At 31.9% G+C, this 14,948-nt stretch overlaps 2 protein-coding genes across 3 annotated transcripts; both read right to left on the minus strand.

Moving 5' to 3' along the window:
- Nucleotides 1–453: 453 nt before the first annotated feature.
- Nucleotides 454–3,639, minus strand: LOC145123581 (Tetratricopeptide repeat (TPR)-like superfamily protein). 2 transcript variants are annotated; one of them, XM_079058790.1, is made up of 2 exons: nucleotides 3,452–3,639; nucleotides 454–3,333 (listed from the first exon to the last, which is right to left on the minus strand). In XM_079058790.1, the coding sequence occupies exons 1-2, from the start codon at nucleotides 3,626–3,628 to the stop codon at nucleotides 637–639; spliced, it is 2,874 nt and encodes a 957-aa protein (XP_078914916.1). In that variant the 5' UTR covers nucleotides 3,629–3,639; the 3' UTR covers nucleotides 454–636. The 2 variants fall into 2 exon arrangements, with proteins under 2 accessions (XP_078914916.1, XP_078914917.1); XM_079058791.1 differs by having other exon boundaries at nucleotides 454–3,543.
- Nucleotides 3,640–6,453: 2,814 nt separating this feature from the next.
- LOC145123582 (cyclin-dependent kinase-activating kinase assembly factor-related / CDK-activating kinase assembly factor-like protein) lies at nucleotides 6,454–9,294 on the minus strand. The gene is made up of 5 exons (XM_079058792.1): nucleotides 9,080–9,294; nucleotides 8,333–8,406; nucleotides 8,146–8,249; nucleotides 7,993–8,058; nucleotides 6,454–6,969 (listed from the first exon to the last, which is right to left on the minus strand). Exons 1-5 carry the CDS (start codon nucleotides 9,142–9,144, stop codon nucleotides 6,709–6,711), a joined length of 570 nt encoding a protein of 189 aa, XP_078914918.1. The 5' UTR covers nucleotides 9,145–9,294; the 3' UTR covers nucleotides 6,454–6,708.
- Nucleotides 9,295–14,948: the final 5,654 nt, after the last annotated feature.

Genomic DNA, 14,948 nt, shown 5'->3' on the forward strand with positions numbered 1-14,948 from the left:
TCAGTTTTACCTTATCCTAAATAATCAAAAGTGTTTTTACTTTTTAACATTCATTATTTTGTTTATTTCTTTCTCTATTGTGTTTTCCATTTTTATGTTATCAAGACAATAACAAATCTACCAAATTATAACATTGTACTTTAGATTTATTTTTATTATTAGATTGTAGTTTGACAAATCTTTTCAATTATAAAGTTTGTATTTTAGATAGCATTGCTATTACATCCAAATAGAACACTTTTTAATAAAAATAAATAAAAATAAGATCCTATAATAAACAAATGAACAAAAATACGTTGCTATTCCATCCATTTAACTTTATTCAAAAACGGGATCGACTATACTTCAAGTCTACTCGACTAGTTTAGGATTAAAAAAAATTACATAATAATATTCAAACCCAATTACTAAATGCTAAATTCTCAAATATCATATACACTAATCATAACAAAATAAAATAAAAACGATTTTTTTTTATATTTCATTTTGTTTACACAACAAAATATTACAATTTTTTACACGACGCATGTGCATACAAGGACAAAACGCTACAATATTTGTCTAACCGACATCAGTCTGACTCTCAGTCCAATGACAAACACAGTATAATCTGTTCTATCCTATCTGATCAAAACGTCAAATCCGCATTTGTTTCATCCACAAGGACCATTTAAGTGCCTCCAAAACCATATCATTCTTCTGCAAAGCAATAACCAAATTCGTATACGTAATCCGATCCGGTTCCACTCCGTTTTTTCTCATTTCCTTAACCAAATCCACCGCCTCTTCCACCATTCCCGCAATCCCATACGCCTTAATTAAAGAATTATAACCACACAAATCCAAATCCCTCCCACACTCCTTCAACTCCATCAACACATCACCAACTTCATCAATCCACCCCTTTTCACCATAAATATTAATCATAATATTATACGTATAACAATCCGACCCACAATTCGATTCCTTCATCCTCAACAACACATTTTTAAACTTCTCCATTTCGCCCGCTTTTCCATACGCATCCAACATACAATTATACGCTTCAAGAGACACAGAAAAGCCATTGAACTTCATTCTCCTAGCAACCGAAGCCATGTTTCTCAAATCTTGACTTTTTCCATATGCGGAAACGATTGTGTTGTAAGAAATTACATCTACTCTCCCTTGTTTTTTAGCCATCCAAAACACTTGTCTCACTTTTTTAAAAAGACCCGATTTTCCATAAACATCAAGAATTACGTTAAATGTTGTGGTGTTTGGTGAAAACCCGTTATGAATCATTTCATTGAAAAGCCTTGAAAGTTCATCGATTGGTAAAGCACGTGCACAACAATTTATGACACAATTATACATTTCTTGATCCCAAATAACTCCAAGTTTCAAGATTTTGTAGTATAAATCGGCTAACTTGTTTACCATTCCTAATCTTTGATAAATTCGAAGCATATCACGGATCAAATATACATCCGGGATAATCTTAATCTCCTTTTGTTTTTCGATTTCTTCAAGAACTAAACACGCGTTGTTTAAAGATCCGGATTTGATGTACATTCTTACTACTATACTAAATGCTATCAAATCCAAAGGAATCCCTTTTGATTTTAGTTTCATGTAAAGGGCTTCTGCTTCTTGAAACCGATTCAAACGCGTGTAAATATCAATCATACTACAAGTGATATGCAAGTTTGGTTTTTCGGGTTTTGGCATAGATTCGTGAATCTTGATGGAATTTTCAAGATAACCCAACTCCTTACATGTACATATAAGTAAATGATATAAACTATCCTCAAATACTTTATCTTTCCACTTTTTAATCCCTAGAATTTCAATCGCATCATCTACTAAACAATGTTTCACATATGCCATAACAAGAATCGAACATGAAGTTTGATTGTTCAAAACATGATTGTAAAGCAAATGCATACCTTTTATGATAGATGCCACTTTATCGAATCTTTCTGCTTTCTCATATGCTTGTAGAAGAATCCCGAGAATAGAAGAGAATTGGCATCCGATTTTGTTCATATCGTTTATGGTTCTCATAGCACCTGATTCATCTCCATTTTTGGCTTGAAGATTAATCATTGTGTAAAGATTCGATGAATTTGGCTTGAAATTTAAGGTAACCATTTCATTGTAATACTTTTCTGCTTCTTTGAAATTTTGTAATCGACCCCAACCTTCAACCATGGTTCTGTAAGTGGTTTCATCGGGTTTCAAACCTGATGAAATTAGGTCATGAAAGATTCTTTGAGCAGATTCCATGTTTGAGATTTTTCCATATCCTGTTATGAGTGTATTGTAAGCAACAATATGAGGAGAAAATCCAGATGAATGCATTGAAGCCAATACTTTTTCTGCTTCATTTAACTTTCCTTGTTGGCTATAAGCATTAAGCAACACCAACCAGTTTTCTTGATTCAAAACCACTTTATCTTCCTTCAAAAACTCGATAATCTCTTCTGCTTTTTCATATAATCCAACACGTGTATACATAGTAATCATGGATGAATAAGCACTATGACATACAATCTTGAAGTTTCTCATTTGTGAGAAAGCAAACTCTGCATCATCAAGAAGAGCACCCTTTTGGTAAAGATTCATCATCATGCCAAAAGTGGCAACATTGGGGAGAACTTTTTTATCTAACATCATTTGGAACCAGTTTCTGCCAGCTGTCACAAGTCCACGTTTATGACACGCGAAAATGAGAGTGTTGAAGATTTGGAAACTGAGTTCACAAGATGACTCTGACTCGGTCTGCATTTCTTGAATCAACCTTTCTGCTTCCTCCCAATCTTGTCTCCTACCCAATACCCTTAAAGCTAACTTATACGCATTCATGTTGTGTTTCAGCTTTCCATTGATTCTCATCCATTTGAAGAATCTTAAAGCTTCATCATCACGACCACTTCTCTCAAGCTTCTCCAAGATAGAGTTGCAATGAGCTGAACTTGATTCAACTCCATTGGAACTTAGCTTCTCATAGAACGCATTATCATTCTCGAATAACACATCTGCATTACCAATTTCACGTTCGGTTTCACTTTCGGTTCTGGAATTATGCATCACCTTCGAGTTTTTAGCGACATTTTTCATGCCATCCAATCGCTTCCATATACTCCGCTTCCCCTTCCTGAACTCTCCATATAATTTAGGGCTTCGTGAAGCTACATTCTCATCACTCAAATCCAATGGTCTTTCAACATTATTCGATTGTAAAACATCAGAAAATTCCGTATCTAATTTAGAAACCCTAACTTGCTTTAACTTACCAAAGGAGTAGTTAGTTACACTAGTAAAGCCAAAGATTAAACTTCGATCTGAGAACTGCAAAACGGAGTTAAGTTTCTTCGAATCATAAGTATCTAAATGAACACAGCATTTTATTGAAGCCATTAAGAAGCAACTGCGAATTTCGGTAATTCAATTCGGAGTCATTTCTTACCTCATGCAAATCAATAGAATTCGAATTACAAGCTTTAAGCAATGGCGCGATTGAAGTGTAAGCTGAAACTCCAAGAAATTGTGAAGATAGTGAGGGAGTATTGGTTGAGAAATTGATCGCGCCGGAGAGATAATGAATGAAAAATAACCGCAAGTTCTTGTTTGGTTGAGGAACCATCAAAAAGATCAGGATGTTTTCTATAAAAAAAAATGTCTTTCATTAACATATATGGAATATTAATGCAAAATAATTAAATGACCACTTTTTATAATAAACCATTCTTTATTAAAATAAAAAAATAATTATAAATAAAATAAAATAAAGATATTTTAGGTTATTTTACGGTTTAATCAATATTTATTTTTTGAATAGAAAAGTTTCGATTATCTAATTTTATTCAACAATTTGTCATTTTCTATTGAAAAAAAATATAATTGTTTCGTTAATTTGTGCAAAATATAAAATAATCGGGAGTTTTATATTTAAAAAATAAAAGTTTGATTTAAACCGTAAACTGTTCAAATTATTGAGACTTTATCAATGATTTCCCAAAAAAAAATCAAAAAACAACAAAACTAATTTAATTTCAAACTAGATTATAAGTTTCAGACATCTTTTTATATAAGGCATGTCAGAAAAAAAATCCTGACAAAATTTGAAATTCCAAATAAATTATGAGATTCAAACATTTACTTTTAACAAAAAAAAACATATCCTAAATTTCGAATAACATTGATATGTTTGAGCAAAAATAAATATTTCCCTCCCAATATTCTTCCACAAAATTGTGATGCATGAATCCTTCATAGATATTTTCTCATATTCCTTTTAGTCAGTCGGCGACAAGTATGATGTATAACCTTCTACAAGTCTTTACGATAAAATACAAAATGCAACCAAGTTTGCATACTATTCAAGAGGAACTTATTAAGGTATTACACGAAACGAACCCAAATGAGAAAATAAATAAATAAATAACAACTGAATTAAGAATGCCAACCAACCTACATATAAGAGAATTAAGAGATTTTGCAAAATAATATGTATTTAGTAAATTAAAAACTTCTTTTGGGAAATATTTTGATTCATTTACATCAATGATGTTTAGCCCATTAATTAATTTGCCCTATTTTGGTGTATTTGTGTACATGCTTTTAATTGGTAATTATTTGTGTACATTTTAAGTGCTTTTACTTGGTAATTATGAATCCTTGAGTTTAGCATACATATCCCTCACTAGATACTCTAGTCTTATATGCTAGGAAAGGGAGAATATTGGGAGAGAAATATTTATGTATGCATCTCCTCTTTGTTGAGTCATAATACAAATACATCCATTAAAATCTTCAAATTTTGTAAAAAACAAAAAATTTCGCAAAAGGCTTTGTAAAATCTAAAATCAATGTTTTAAAAACCAGTTTGAACCAGTCGGTCAAATCGGTTGGACCGAGAACCGGATAAGAGAACAGTTCAACTAGCACTGATTTTATGTCTATTTTTGAACCGGAATGAACCAGACAGTTTTTTACAAAAATTCGGTTAAACCGATTAATGCGTTTTTGTTTTTTAAGGGAACGATGGTTCATTCCACTAGTCAAAAACTCAGTATTATATTTTATTTTCTTTTTGATGTATGTGGATTGATGTAAAACTTATGATTATGTGTTTTTTAATGTATTTAGATTGATCTACAACTTGTATTTATGTGAATTTTTAATGTTTAAACTTAGTGGATGAAAATTATAGAAACTGGTTGAACCGACGGTCGAATTGGAACCGGTCACCATACCGGTTCAACTAAAAAACCGATTTTTAAAATACCTAAAATTACCCTATATTACAAAAAAAAATGATAAAGATTCGCTCAGTTAGTTAGAAAGTAATTATGTAAAGCCATATACATATCTAATTTTAGCGAAATGAACAACAAATGCAATGTATTTTACTGAAAATTATTTATAAAGCAATCTTACATACTTAATTTTATAAAATGAGTAGTTAAAAAATGTAAATTGTATCATTAGAATGGTCTGCATCAATCTGCCCATGACCCACATTGGAGGTAGTAGTATTTTGGGTGTACCAAAGTTTAAACCTTCGACCTTCGGTATGAGATTCTGCACCTCAACCACTAGACTCCCATTGCAGGAGCCAATAACATGAACAGTTATTGGGCGTGTTTGGCATGGAACGTTTGTGAACAAAACGTTCTGTTTTGAACAAAAAGCCTCATTTGGCACTACTTTTAGTGTTTAATTTAAATAAAATGTTTTAAATCTAAAAGTTATCTCGCGTAGTGTTTAACAAAACGCTACCAACTATCAATTACCTGTTATCCGCTACCGGTTGGTTTAGTTTTGTATCCGCTACCAGTTAGTTTAGTTTTGCTGAACATGCTAATAGTATTATCTTAGGTTTTAAATATAGACATTTGTAAAAGACACCTAATTTATTGGTCAATTTGTTGGATTTTTTTTTTCAATTTGGTGGTTAACCCTATTTTTTAGTTGTATACTTTTATAATAAAAAAATATGTCAATGCAACCTCAAAATTTAATTTCTTTTGTCACATCAACAATTTATATTGATGCAGCATCATCAAAAATATACTTTTCAAATTCAACATTGATGTAATTCGTCCATAATGTTTTAAAAGGTGCTATTATCTCAAACTAAAAAGATATACACTATACACATTTAGTTTATTGGTTCATTTCATGATGCTTCAACTCGATATGGGTTAAAAAGATATATACTATACATAACATCCTACTCAATTCTTCCTATTACAACATTATACTTCAAAAGTCAAAACTCCTCCCCAATTATAGCAGTCATCCAAATACAAAACAATTTTTACTGGTACATTTTTCAAGTAAAAAGCCCTCATAAGAAGAAATTTGGAAGAAAAATGCTATAAATGATTTATACTTTTTTACAACACAATGTCTTAATAAGAAAACTTGAAAGTACATTATTGCTATATCTTACAAAATAAACCAAACTGTTAACATTTTCCCATGTCTGCATTTAACTTTTATCCAATTCAAATATATGTTCATACATAATACATGATCAAAAATCCCATTGTCACCATAAAAATGTTCTTTACACTCTTAGCCCTTGTTTTTTTTTTTTCTCCCTCATTAAATGTTGTCTGGATTAAGTAAAAAAGAAAACACTCATATATAGCTCACCAGATTAACCTCATTAAGTCAAAAAAAAAAAAAGGAATTTATATTATTAAGTTGAAAATATTAGATCCAAATGCTTCCGAAGGCTTCTTCAAGGGCTCGTTTTCTGCTTAATTCTATGCTCCACCCTCCCGCCTTTCCACCTCGTTCGGCTTTTAATCTCATCATCTCTTCATCATCCATATGATACGCGTGTAGGTCATCCCCGGACCCCACTGGGAGTGGTTGTGTGGGCCGCGGTTGTGGGATTGTCCCGCCAGCAACCGCCGGGACATAATGCCCGTCTGAAGTCGACACCCCGAATTGGGAGCTCGCGCCTGTGGTCTATCTCAAACAACAAAAAAAAAATCCATGATGTTAAAATAATAAAAAGTTTAATATTTAAAAAATAAGGAAACCTAAAGTTTAAAACATGACTGACTAGACTGGACAAAACTGATTGTACTGCGTTTGGATTGGATTTATGGATTTTGTTGGATTTAGGCTGTGTTTGACGCGCCAAAGCTAGCTTATTTTTTGAGTTTTTTTAAGTTGTCATGTTTGGCAAGCCAAAATGTAGCTTATAAGCTAGCTTTTTACAAAGCTACTTAGGCTATGTTTGGCGTACTAGCTGAAAAGCTAGCTGTTAGCTGAAAAACTAGCTGATAAAACATGTCTTTTGACTGAAAAGCTCGTTGAAAAATATAAAATGATATAAAAAGACATTTAAAAGAATGTGTTTCTATAATTAATTAAGGGGTGTATTTGGAAAATTTTAAAAAAACTCCTAAAAAGCTAGTCTAAGTAGTTTTTTTAAAAAGCTAACTTATAAGCTACTTTTTGGCTTGCCAAACATGACAACTTAAAAAAACTCGAAAAATAAGCTAGCTGTGGCGTACCAAACACAGCCTTAGACCAACTTTTTAAGAGCTTTTTTAAAAATTTCCAAATATACCCCTTAATTAATTACAGAAACACATTCTTTTAAATGTCATTTTATAGTTTTTAGCTAGCTTTTCATCCATTTTACCAAACGACATTTTTAATCAACTAGTTTTTCGGCTATCAGCTAGCTTTTTATTTAACAGCTAGCTTTTCAGCTATCTGCTAACTTTTTAGCTAACAACTATCTTTTCAGCTGGTACGCCAAACATAGCCTTAGTTAAATAGTAAAGTAAATGGTTTATAACTTGGTGATACAAATGGTAGAAATGAAGTTATCTTATGTATCATTTCATGATCGGATGTGTAATGAAATTATGCTTTTAGTGTAAAACTTGAAATATGGATTTAAAACTAAATTAGTGATTCCACCTTCCTGAAATATCTTCTAATTATCATATCAAAAGCAGAAACATGAAAACTCACCATATCAACATCAGTCTGTGCAGGTTGTCCTTTGCTTGCTGCTAATGCTGCTGCATATTCTTCAGCCTAAATGATCAATGAAAACTAGTTACTGCAATGTGAGATGAAAAAGATCACTGGTTTCTAGCATTCATCATTTGACAAATGACAAACCTTACGAGCTTGAGCATTCATTATTTGTTCTGCATTTTCCTTTTGGTAGTATGCAATCTTTGCTTCAATAACAGGAACATCTATTCCTTCAACCAAGTTTACAACTGAAAAGAACAAGATGCAGATGAAAATGGATTTCTAGAATATCTGTTGTATAAGTCTATAAGAGAACTAGAGAAGAGCTTACTCATGTCCTCAACTTCCTCTAAGTAGTCATTATATTCTCTTAATGATGGAAAATCCTCCACCCTTTTATTAAATCTGTGAAATCATAAGAATATGATATTATACAAAACATGAATCACAAATTGCATTGTTTTATAGCAACATTACCATTATATCGAGAAATTAGTTCACTAAAGATGAAAACATCCATCAAATTCTGAGAACATTGTTTGTTGTTACTTTCATCTATCTTATCCCCAAATATATAGGACAGAAGAGGACAATAAGAACAAAAAGAACAATCATAAGAAGCTTTATGTTTGGAATTCACACCTAGAATTTCCCAAATGCAAAATTGGATACGGATTTCATTTTAAATTTAACACAAAAATTACAATTTTGGCAGTGATTACTCTAAATTCAATACAGTTACCAATTTCCTCTGGCAAACTTAGAATCCATTAGAGTTGAAAATTAACCTAATTGATATTCAGAGTTCAAAGCGTATATCCGATAAAACAAATTCAATCAAAGAAAATAAGCTCAAACGATATAGAGTACTGTGTACGCCTAAAAACTCGAGCTGATAACTTCTCCAGCTTGAATTCCTTAGCTCACGAGCTAATTTTCACGTACTAAGTCCAAATTTCCTCATTCTTACTCAAATTATACACATGTTACGTCATCAATCAAACTGCAAGGCTCATAATTGAATCAATAGGATAATCTAGACAAACAAAGAGAAGAGGAAGAGATCTGTAAAAGTTACATGTTGCCGATACGTTTTCGGATGGTCATCTCCTTAGCGAAGGAGTTACCGGAAGGTACCACCATGTTTTCTGATTATGATTCTTTGCACCTTTCCGACGGGATGCGGCGGAGGAGGGTGGAGGCTGAAGTGGAAAGGCGGAGGGCAATTTACTAGGAGAAGAACCCCTGCACCAACGACGACGAGTAATGCTTAACAGCGTTCCACCAAAATACAAAAGATGTTAATAGTGAGATGGAGATTTAAGATTTTAGCTGTCCCTCGCACGTTTAATTTTATCCCCCATATACCAAATTTGGTTTCCAACTAAAATCGACTAGACAACCGAAAAAATAAAGATGTCCAATATCTTATTTTATTTCATACATGGGCAATGTTTGACGAAATTAGCCGTGTGGTTAGCGGATAGCATGTAGCGGCATCTGATAGTAGAAGCTGTAGTTTTTATTTATTATATGAGTATTTGAAAAAAGTAGCTGCAAGCTTTTGAAATATATAAAATTACATAAAAGGACAATTGATTAAAAATAAATAAATATATAAATATATTTTTAAGGGTGGAAATTGATTTCAAAAGCTCAGTAGCGTTTTGTTAAATGCTACATGAAGTAGTTTTTAGATTTGGAGCGTTTTGTTTAAACTAAAAGTTAAACGCTCGTACTGTCAAACGAAGTTTTTTGTTTAAACTAGAACGTTTTGTCAAAAGCTAAAAGTAGAAGCTCTCAAACGTTTCCAAAAGCTTTGTGCCAAACATGCCCATGATTGAAATGTTTCACACACAAAATATAATACATTTAGATTATCATACAAATTAATAAAACATATATATATATATATATATATATATATATATATATATATATATATATATATATATATATATATATATATATATATATATATATATATATATATATAGGGAGTGGTTCAAATAAGAACCATAAAAGATTAAGAACCCTAAGACCCCCCCCCCCCCCCCCAAATTAGTTAGTAAATATTTACATGATATTCTTATTAAACATGTGAAAATCTTTTTTTTTTCTCTTTTTGATACAAAAAGGGCAAAATTGTAATTTTTGCAATATAATATTTTCATTCTTATATGCTCTCATATTTGAACACAAAACTTATATAAATTACAAGTTTATACAGTCCGTTTATAGTTTAATTCACAACTTAATACAAACCATTTTACAATAATTCACAAGCTCAAAGAAATCAAAAATTCAAACTCTACTACTACCATCACCATACGCTGCAGCCAACCACCTGTAGCAGCATCACAACCATCATTTTCTTCTAAATAAGATATGTAAATAAAGTCATGCATTAATAACTTAAATACTACATTCACAGTCTAATAAAACCATTTATTTCACTCATTTTGAATTTAATGCAAAACTATTATTAAAACTAATGTATTCTTACATATTTATACAACACAAAAAATAAATATATTCAGAAGAAAATTAACAAAAAAAGTTATACATAAATCATTCATATTATAAATTGTGAATTTAATATATTAAGCCGTGAATAAAATTTACATTTTTTCAAAAGCAACCAAAAAAATTATAAAATAATCACAGCTTAATGTAAATTCATTCACAGCTTAATACAATCAATTCATAATTTAATACATAAAATTCACAGCTTAATATAGTCAATTCATAGTCTAAAAAGAAAATTCACAGTTTAATGCAGTCAATTTACACTTTAAAACACAAAAATCACAGTTTAGTACACAAAATTCAAAGTTTAATACACAAAAAGTATGCATCCACAACCATATTTTCAACTTAACACTCTTTATATAGTCAATTCAAAGTGTATACACAAATTTCATAGCTTAATACAAGTAACTTCATACTTTCATATGTATTATTCACAGCTTAATCTAGTCAATTTACAGTTCAAACAGAAAATTCACAGCTTAATGCAGTCAATTCGTAGTTTAAAAAGAAATTTTAAAGTTTAATGCATCAATTCACAGTTTAAAACACAAAATCACAGCTTAGTACACTAAATTCACATTTTAATACACAAAAAGTAGTATTCACATCCATATTATCAACTTAAAACACTTATTACAATTAATACACAATTTAATATAGAAAATTCACAAGCTAGTATAATAAATTCAAAGTTTAATTCAATAAAAGTTATACATTCACAACTTAATAGGAGTTAAAACTAAGATTAACAAAATTATACGACAAATGAGAGATTAAAACATCAAATTCACACTTTAACAGAAAAAAACAAACAAAAAAATAGTTTAGGACTCTCTTTCATAATATTCAGTACTTAAAACCATATCATTTCACTCATTCACAGTTAAAACGAACTTTAACATAACTGAACAATAGTTGAAAGATTAAAAATCATAATTCACAGCTTATAAAAATAAATTCATATTATTCGAGAAAACATTAACATAATAACACATCTTCTCAGTTTTAATTCACAATATAACAACCATCAAACATAAACTATGAATAACAATTTGATGCATATGCTATAACAAATAAGAAAAAAAAAGCATGGATCCACAACTTAACAACAGAAAAAACTATGATTAACAAAAATAAACAATAAATGAGATATTAAAACATTAAATTCACAGCTTAACAGAAGGAAAAAAAATAAAAATAAAAAATCGACATACCTGATGTGTTTCACTGGAGGTCAGAGAGAAAGATATGGAGAAGGTGACGGTGTTGGAACATATCTAAGGTGGTGGAACTACCATCAGCTACCGGTACCACTATTATAGCTTCATATATACGCATGAAATAGCACAACATAAACCAGATCTAGAAAAATCGAACCATACACACCAGATCTGACTAGATCTGAACATGATGTTGACAGTAGAAGGTTGTGGTGTGACATCAGTGGTGGTAGCGATGGTGGAAACGAAGTTGACGGTGGTATCAGCTCTGACCAAATCGCATCAGAACTAAAGATGTTTTGCGTTTTAAAGAGGGAAAGTGAAGCTGAAACAATTTCGTGGCTCCAGATCTTAGACCAGGTTGCGATCGACGGTGGATATGGAAGTATTTTCATCAGATCTTGTCAGATACGTGTTTCCGTTGGCTGTGACAGTGATGAACGAAGGTCGTGGTTATCACCGCTCGCCGGAGCTCGTAAATCTGGAGGAGAAAATGGTAGATCTAAAGACGAAAGTCGTAGATCTGGATACGAAAATCGTAGATCTGAAGATGAAAGTCGTAGATCTGAAAATGAAAATCATAGATCTGAAAACTAAAGTCGTAGATCTGAAGCTGAAAATTGTAGATCTTAAGCTAAAAATGTAGATATGAAGCTGAAATTGTAGATCTGGAGCCAACTGGAGCTTGTGGATCTGATGGCGGTGGTTCGTCGGTGGTCGGAGGCGGCGACGGTACGTCGGCGGTAGGAGGCGGCGACAGCAGGGGGTGGTGGCTGGTGGCAACTGATGGCAATGTTTATGTGTTCTTCAAGTTTGAGATGAGAGAGAAGATAGAGTTTGTGTAGTGTGTAAATCTGATATAATAAAAGATGAAAGTGTTGGGAGAGTTTGAGAGGGTTTGGGAAAGTTTTCTTGCAAAATAAGTTTGAAAGAATAGACCAAAATAAGTGGTTCCTAAGGTTCTTAATCTTTTTTGGTTCTCATTTGAACCTTTATATATATATATATATATATATATATTGAAGCCTTTCTAAAAAAAAGTAAAGATGTTCGAAAGTCGGTTTTGATGGCCAAAATCGTATTTTGGGGAGTGTTTGGTTAAGCTTATTTAAGGAGCTTATTAGCTTATTAACGATTCCGCACTGCTATAAACTAAAAAAAATATTTGGATATAAATAATTTATTACGGTGGAAAACAGTTGATAAGCTATTTTTTCATAAGTTACTACACTCTAACTTATTAGCTTATTAGTCAATAAAATAATAAGTTATAAGCTAATAAGCAATAAGTTTTTTAGCCAAACACTCCCTTATGTGACCAAAATATGAATGCAACAAAAGTAACTGACTAGGTGACTACGGTCCAAAAATACGGGGTCTGTAAATAACTATGTAAAACTAAGTTTGTTAGATTACTTGAAAATCTACTTGTCAGTTGAAAATTAATTAATTGCTAAAAAACTAACTATTAACCGATAAATCAACTCATAAAAATAAGACAAAACTGCAAATTTGGTCCTTGTGGTTTGCAAAAATCTTTGGATGGGGTCCAAAAAGTTTTCAGCTTGTACATAAGGTCCGAAATCAAGGTTTTTCTGCATTTTTGGTCCAAAAAATTTGAAATTACCGATTTACCCTTTTAATTTCAGTTTTGTATTTTCTTTTCTTATTTATTTTAATACTTTATGAAATAAAAATAAAAAACAAAAAAGATAGACCCCCACTCCACCCCTACCGGTACCCTCTCTCTCTCTTTTTTTTTTCTCTCTCTCTCTCTCTCATCCCAAGACCAAAAAATCCAACTACTCCATCATCTTCTTCCCACAGGTCCATCATTTTCTCACCATCTTCTCTCCATGGACACACCACCTGCAACCTCATATTTGTTACAGTTCACCGATAAGCAAACACCCTTTACATCACAGTTCCCACCGTCGACCACCGCAATCATAAGCACGACCTGCAAATCAGAAAGAAAACACACACAAGTTCATTTTTCTTCAACCAGGTTTACACCATTTTTGTCTTTCTCGAGTGTGTGTGTGTGTTTTCAGTTCTTCAATGTGTGTATTGAACCCATATGTCAAAACTTCGATTATTTATGGAAATATGCTTCGATTTATGTTGTTCATCAACCCTTTCTTCTTAAGAGCCCTAATTTCTTTGATGGTGGTTGTCCGATGATAAACAACATATTTGGAATCCCTTATGCAGGTCTGTGTTGAACCAAAGGTTAGGTTTCTGATTCAAATAAGTAGCAATGATAATGGCAGCACTGATGGAGCAAAAGAAAACTCTGACAACTGGAACTCAAAAACGGTGCGTGTAGGTGAGAAACAAGAAGAAGAAGAAGAAGAAGAAGAAGAAGAAGAAGAAGAAGAAAAAGAAGAAGGGATGGGGGAATTAGTGTGTATTCCTCATATTCTAGTTCATCATCTCATCATCAACTCATCAGTCGGGGGAATTTGGTGTTCTTGATGATTGTGTTTAATTGGACTTTTTTCACAACCTCAAAACAAAACCCAGATGGAACACAACTCTCTCTTTTCTCACATCTATGGGTTTTTTAATAGGAGCTTTTGGACAGAAACGATGGGTAATCTGGAATGTATGTGTATGTGTTTGGTTTATGTTGATTTGTTTTTATTTTCAGGCAAGAAAGAAGCACACAAGTCCAACCATGGAGTTTTATTTTAAGAGAGAGAGAGAGAGAGAGAGAGAGAGAGAGAGAGAGAGATAGATAGAGAGAGAGAGAGAAGGGGAGGGCTCCGGTAGGGTGGGTATATATATATATATATATATATATATATATATATATGGGGTGAGCCAACTTAATTCCTTTTTTTGCATTAATATTTTTTAAAATAAAAATATAAAAAATACAAAAAAGAAATTTAAAGGGCCAAACAGTCAATTCAAGTGCTCCATGGACCAAAACTACAAAAATTTCTTAAGTTTAGGACCAAAAACCCAGAAAAACCTTAACTTTTGATATTCTGTGCAAGCTGGAAACTTTTTGGATCTCATCCAAAGGTTTTTGCAAACCACAAGGACCAAATTTGCAGTTTTGTCTAAAAATAAAGCTTGGTAAAAAATAGTTAAGAATTCCAATTTGGAATAACCTGATTCCATGATTCATGTAAAGGTTAATATTTTTCATTGGTGATCGATGTTTCTTCGTATTTATGCCCTATT

This window comes from Lactuca virosa, chromosome 7, assembly GCF_052849685.1.
Source record: "Lactuca virosa cultivar CGN04683 chromosome 7, Lactuca_virosa_CGN04683_v6, whole genome shotgun sequence".
NCBI lineage: Eukaryota > Viridiplantae > Streptophyta > Magnoliopsida > Asterales > Asteraceae > Lactuca > Lactuca virosa.

What these genes read in the sequence shown, in the direction of transcription:
- LOC145123581 (XM_079058790.1), bottom strand. Translation starts at nt 3,628, where the DNA reads ATGGTTCCTCAACCAAACAAGAACTTGCGGTTATTTTTCATTCATTAT. An exon ending in ATTCTATTGATTTGCATGAG is followed by an intron (nt 3,334 to 3,451) that starts GTAAGAAATGAC and finishes TCCGTTTTGCAG; the next exon opens with TTCTCAGATCGAAGTTTAAT.
- LOC145123582 (XM_079058792.1), bottom strand. Translation starts at nt 9,144, where the DNA reads ATGGTGGTACCTTCCGGTAACTCCTTCGCTAAGGAGATGACCATCCGA. An exon ending in AGAGGAAGTTGAGGACATGA is followed by an intron (nt 8,250 to 8,332) that starts GTAAGCTCTTCT and finishes TGTTCTTTTCAG; the next exon opens with TTGTAAACTTGGTTGAAGGA. An exon ending in TGAATGCTCAAGCTCGTAAG is followed by an intron (nt 8,059 to 8,145) that starts GTTTGTCATTTG and finishes TTGATCATTTAG; the next exon opens with GCTGAAGAATATGCAGCAGC.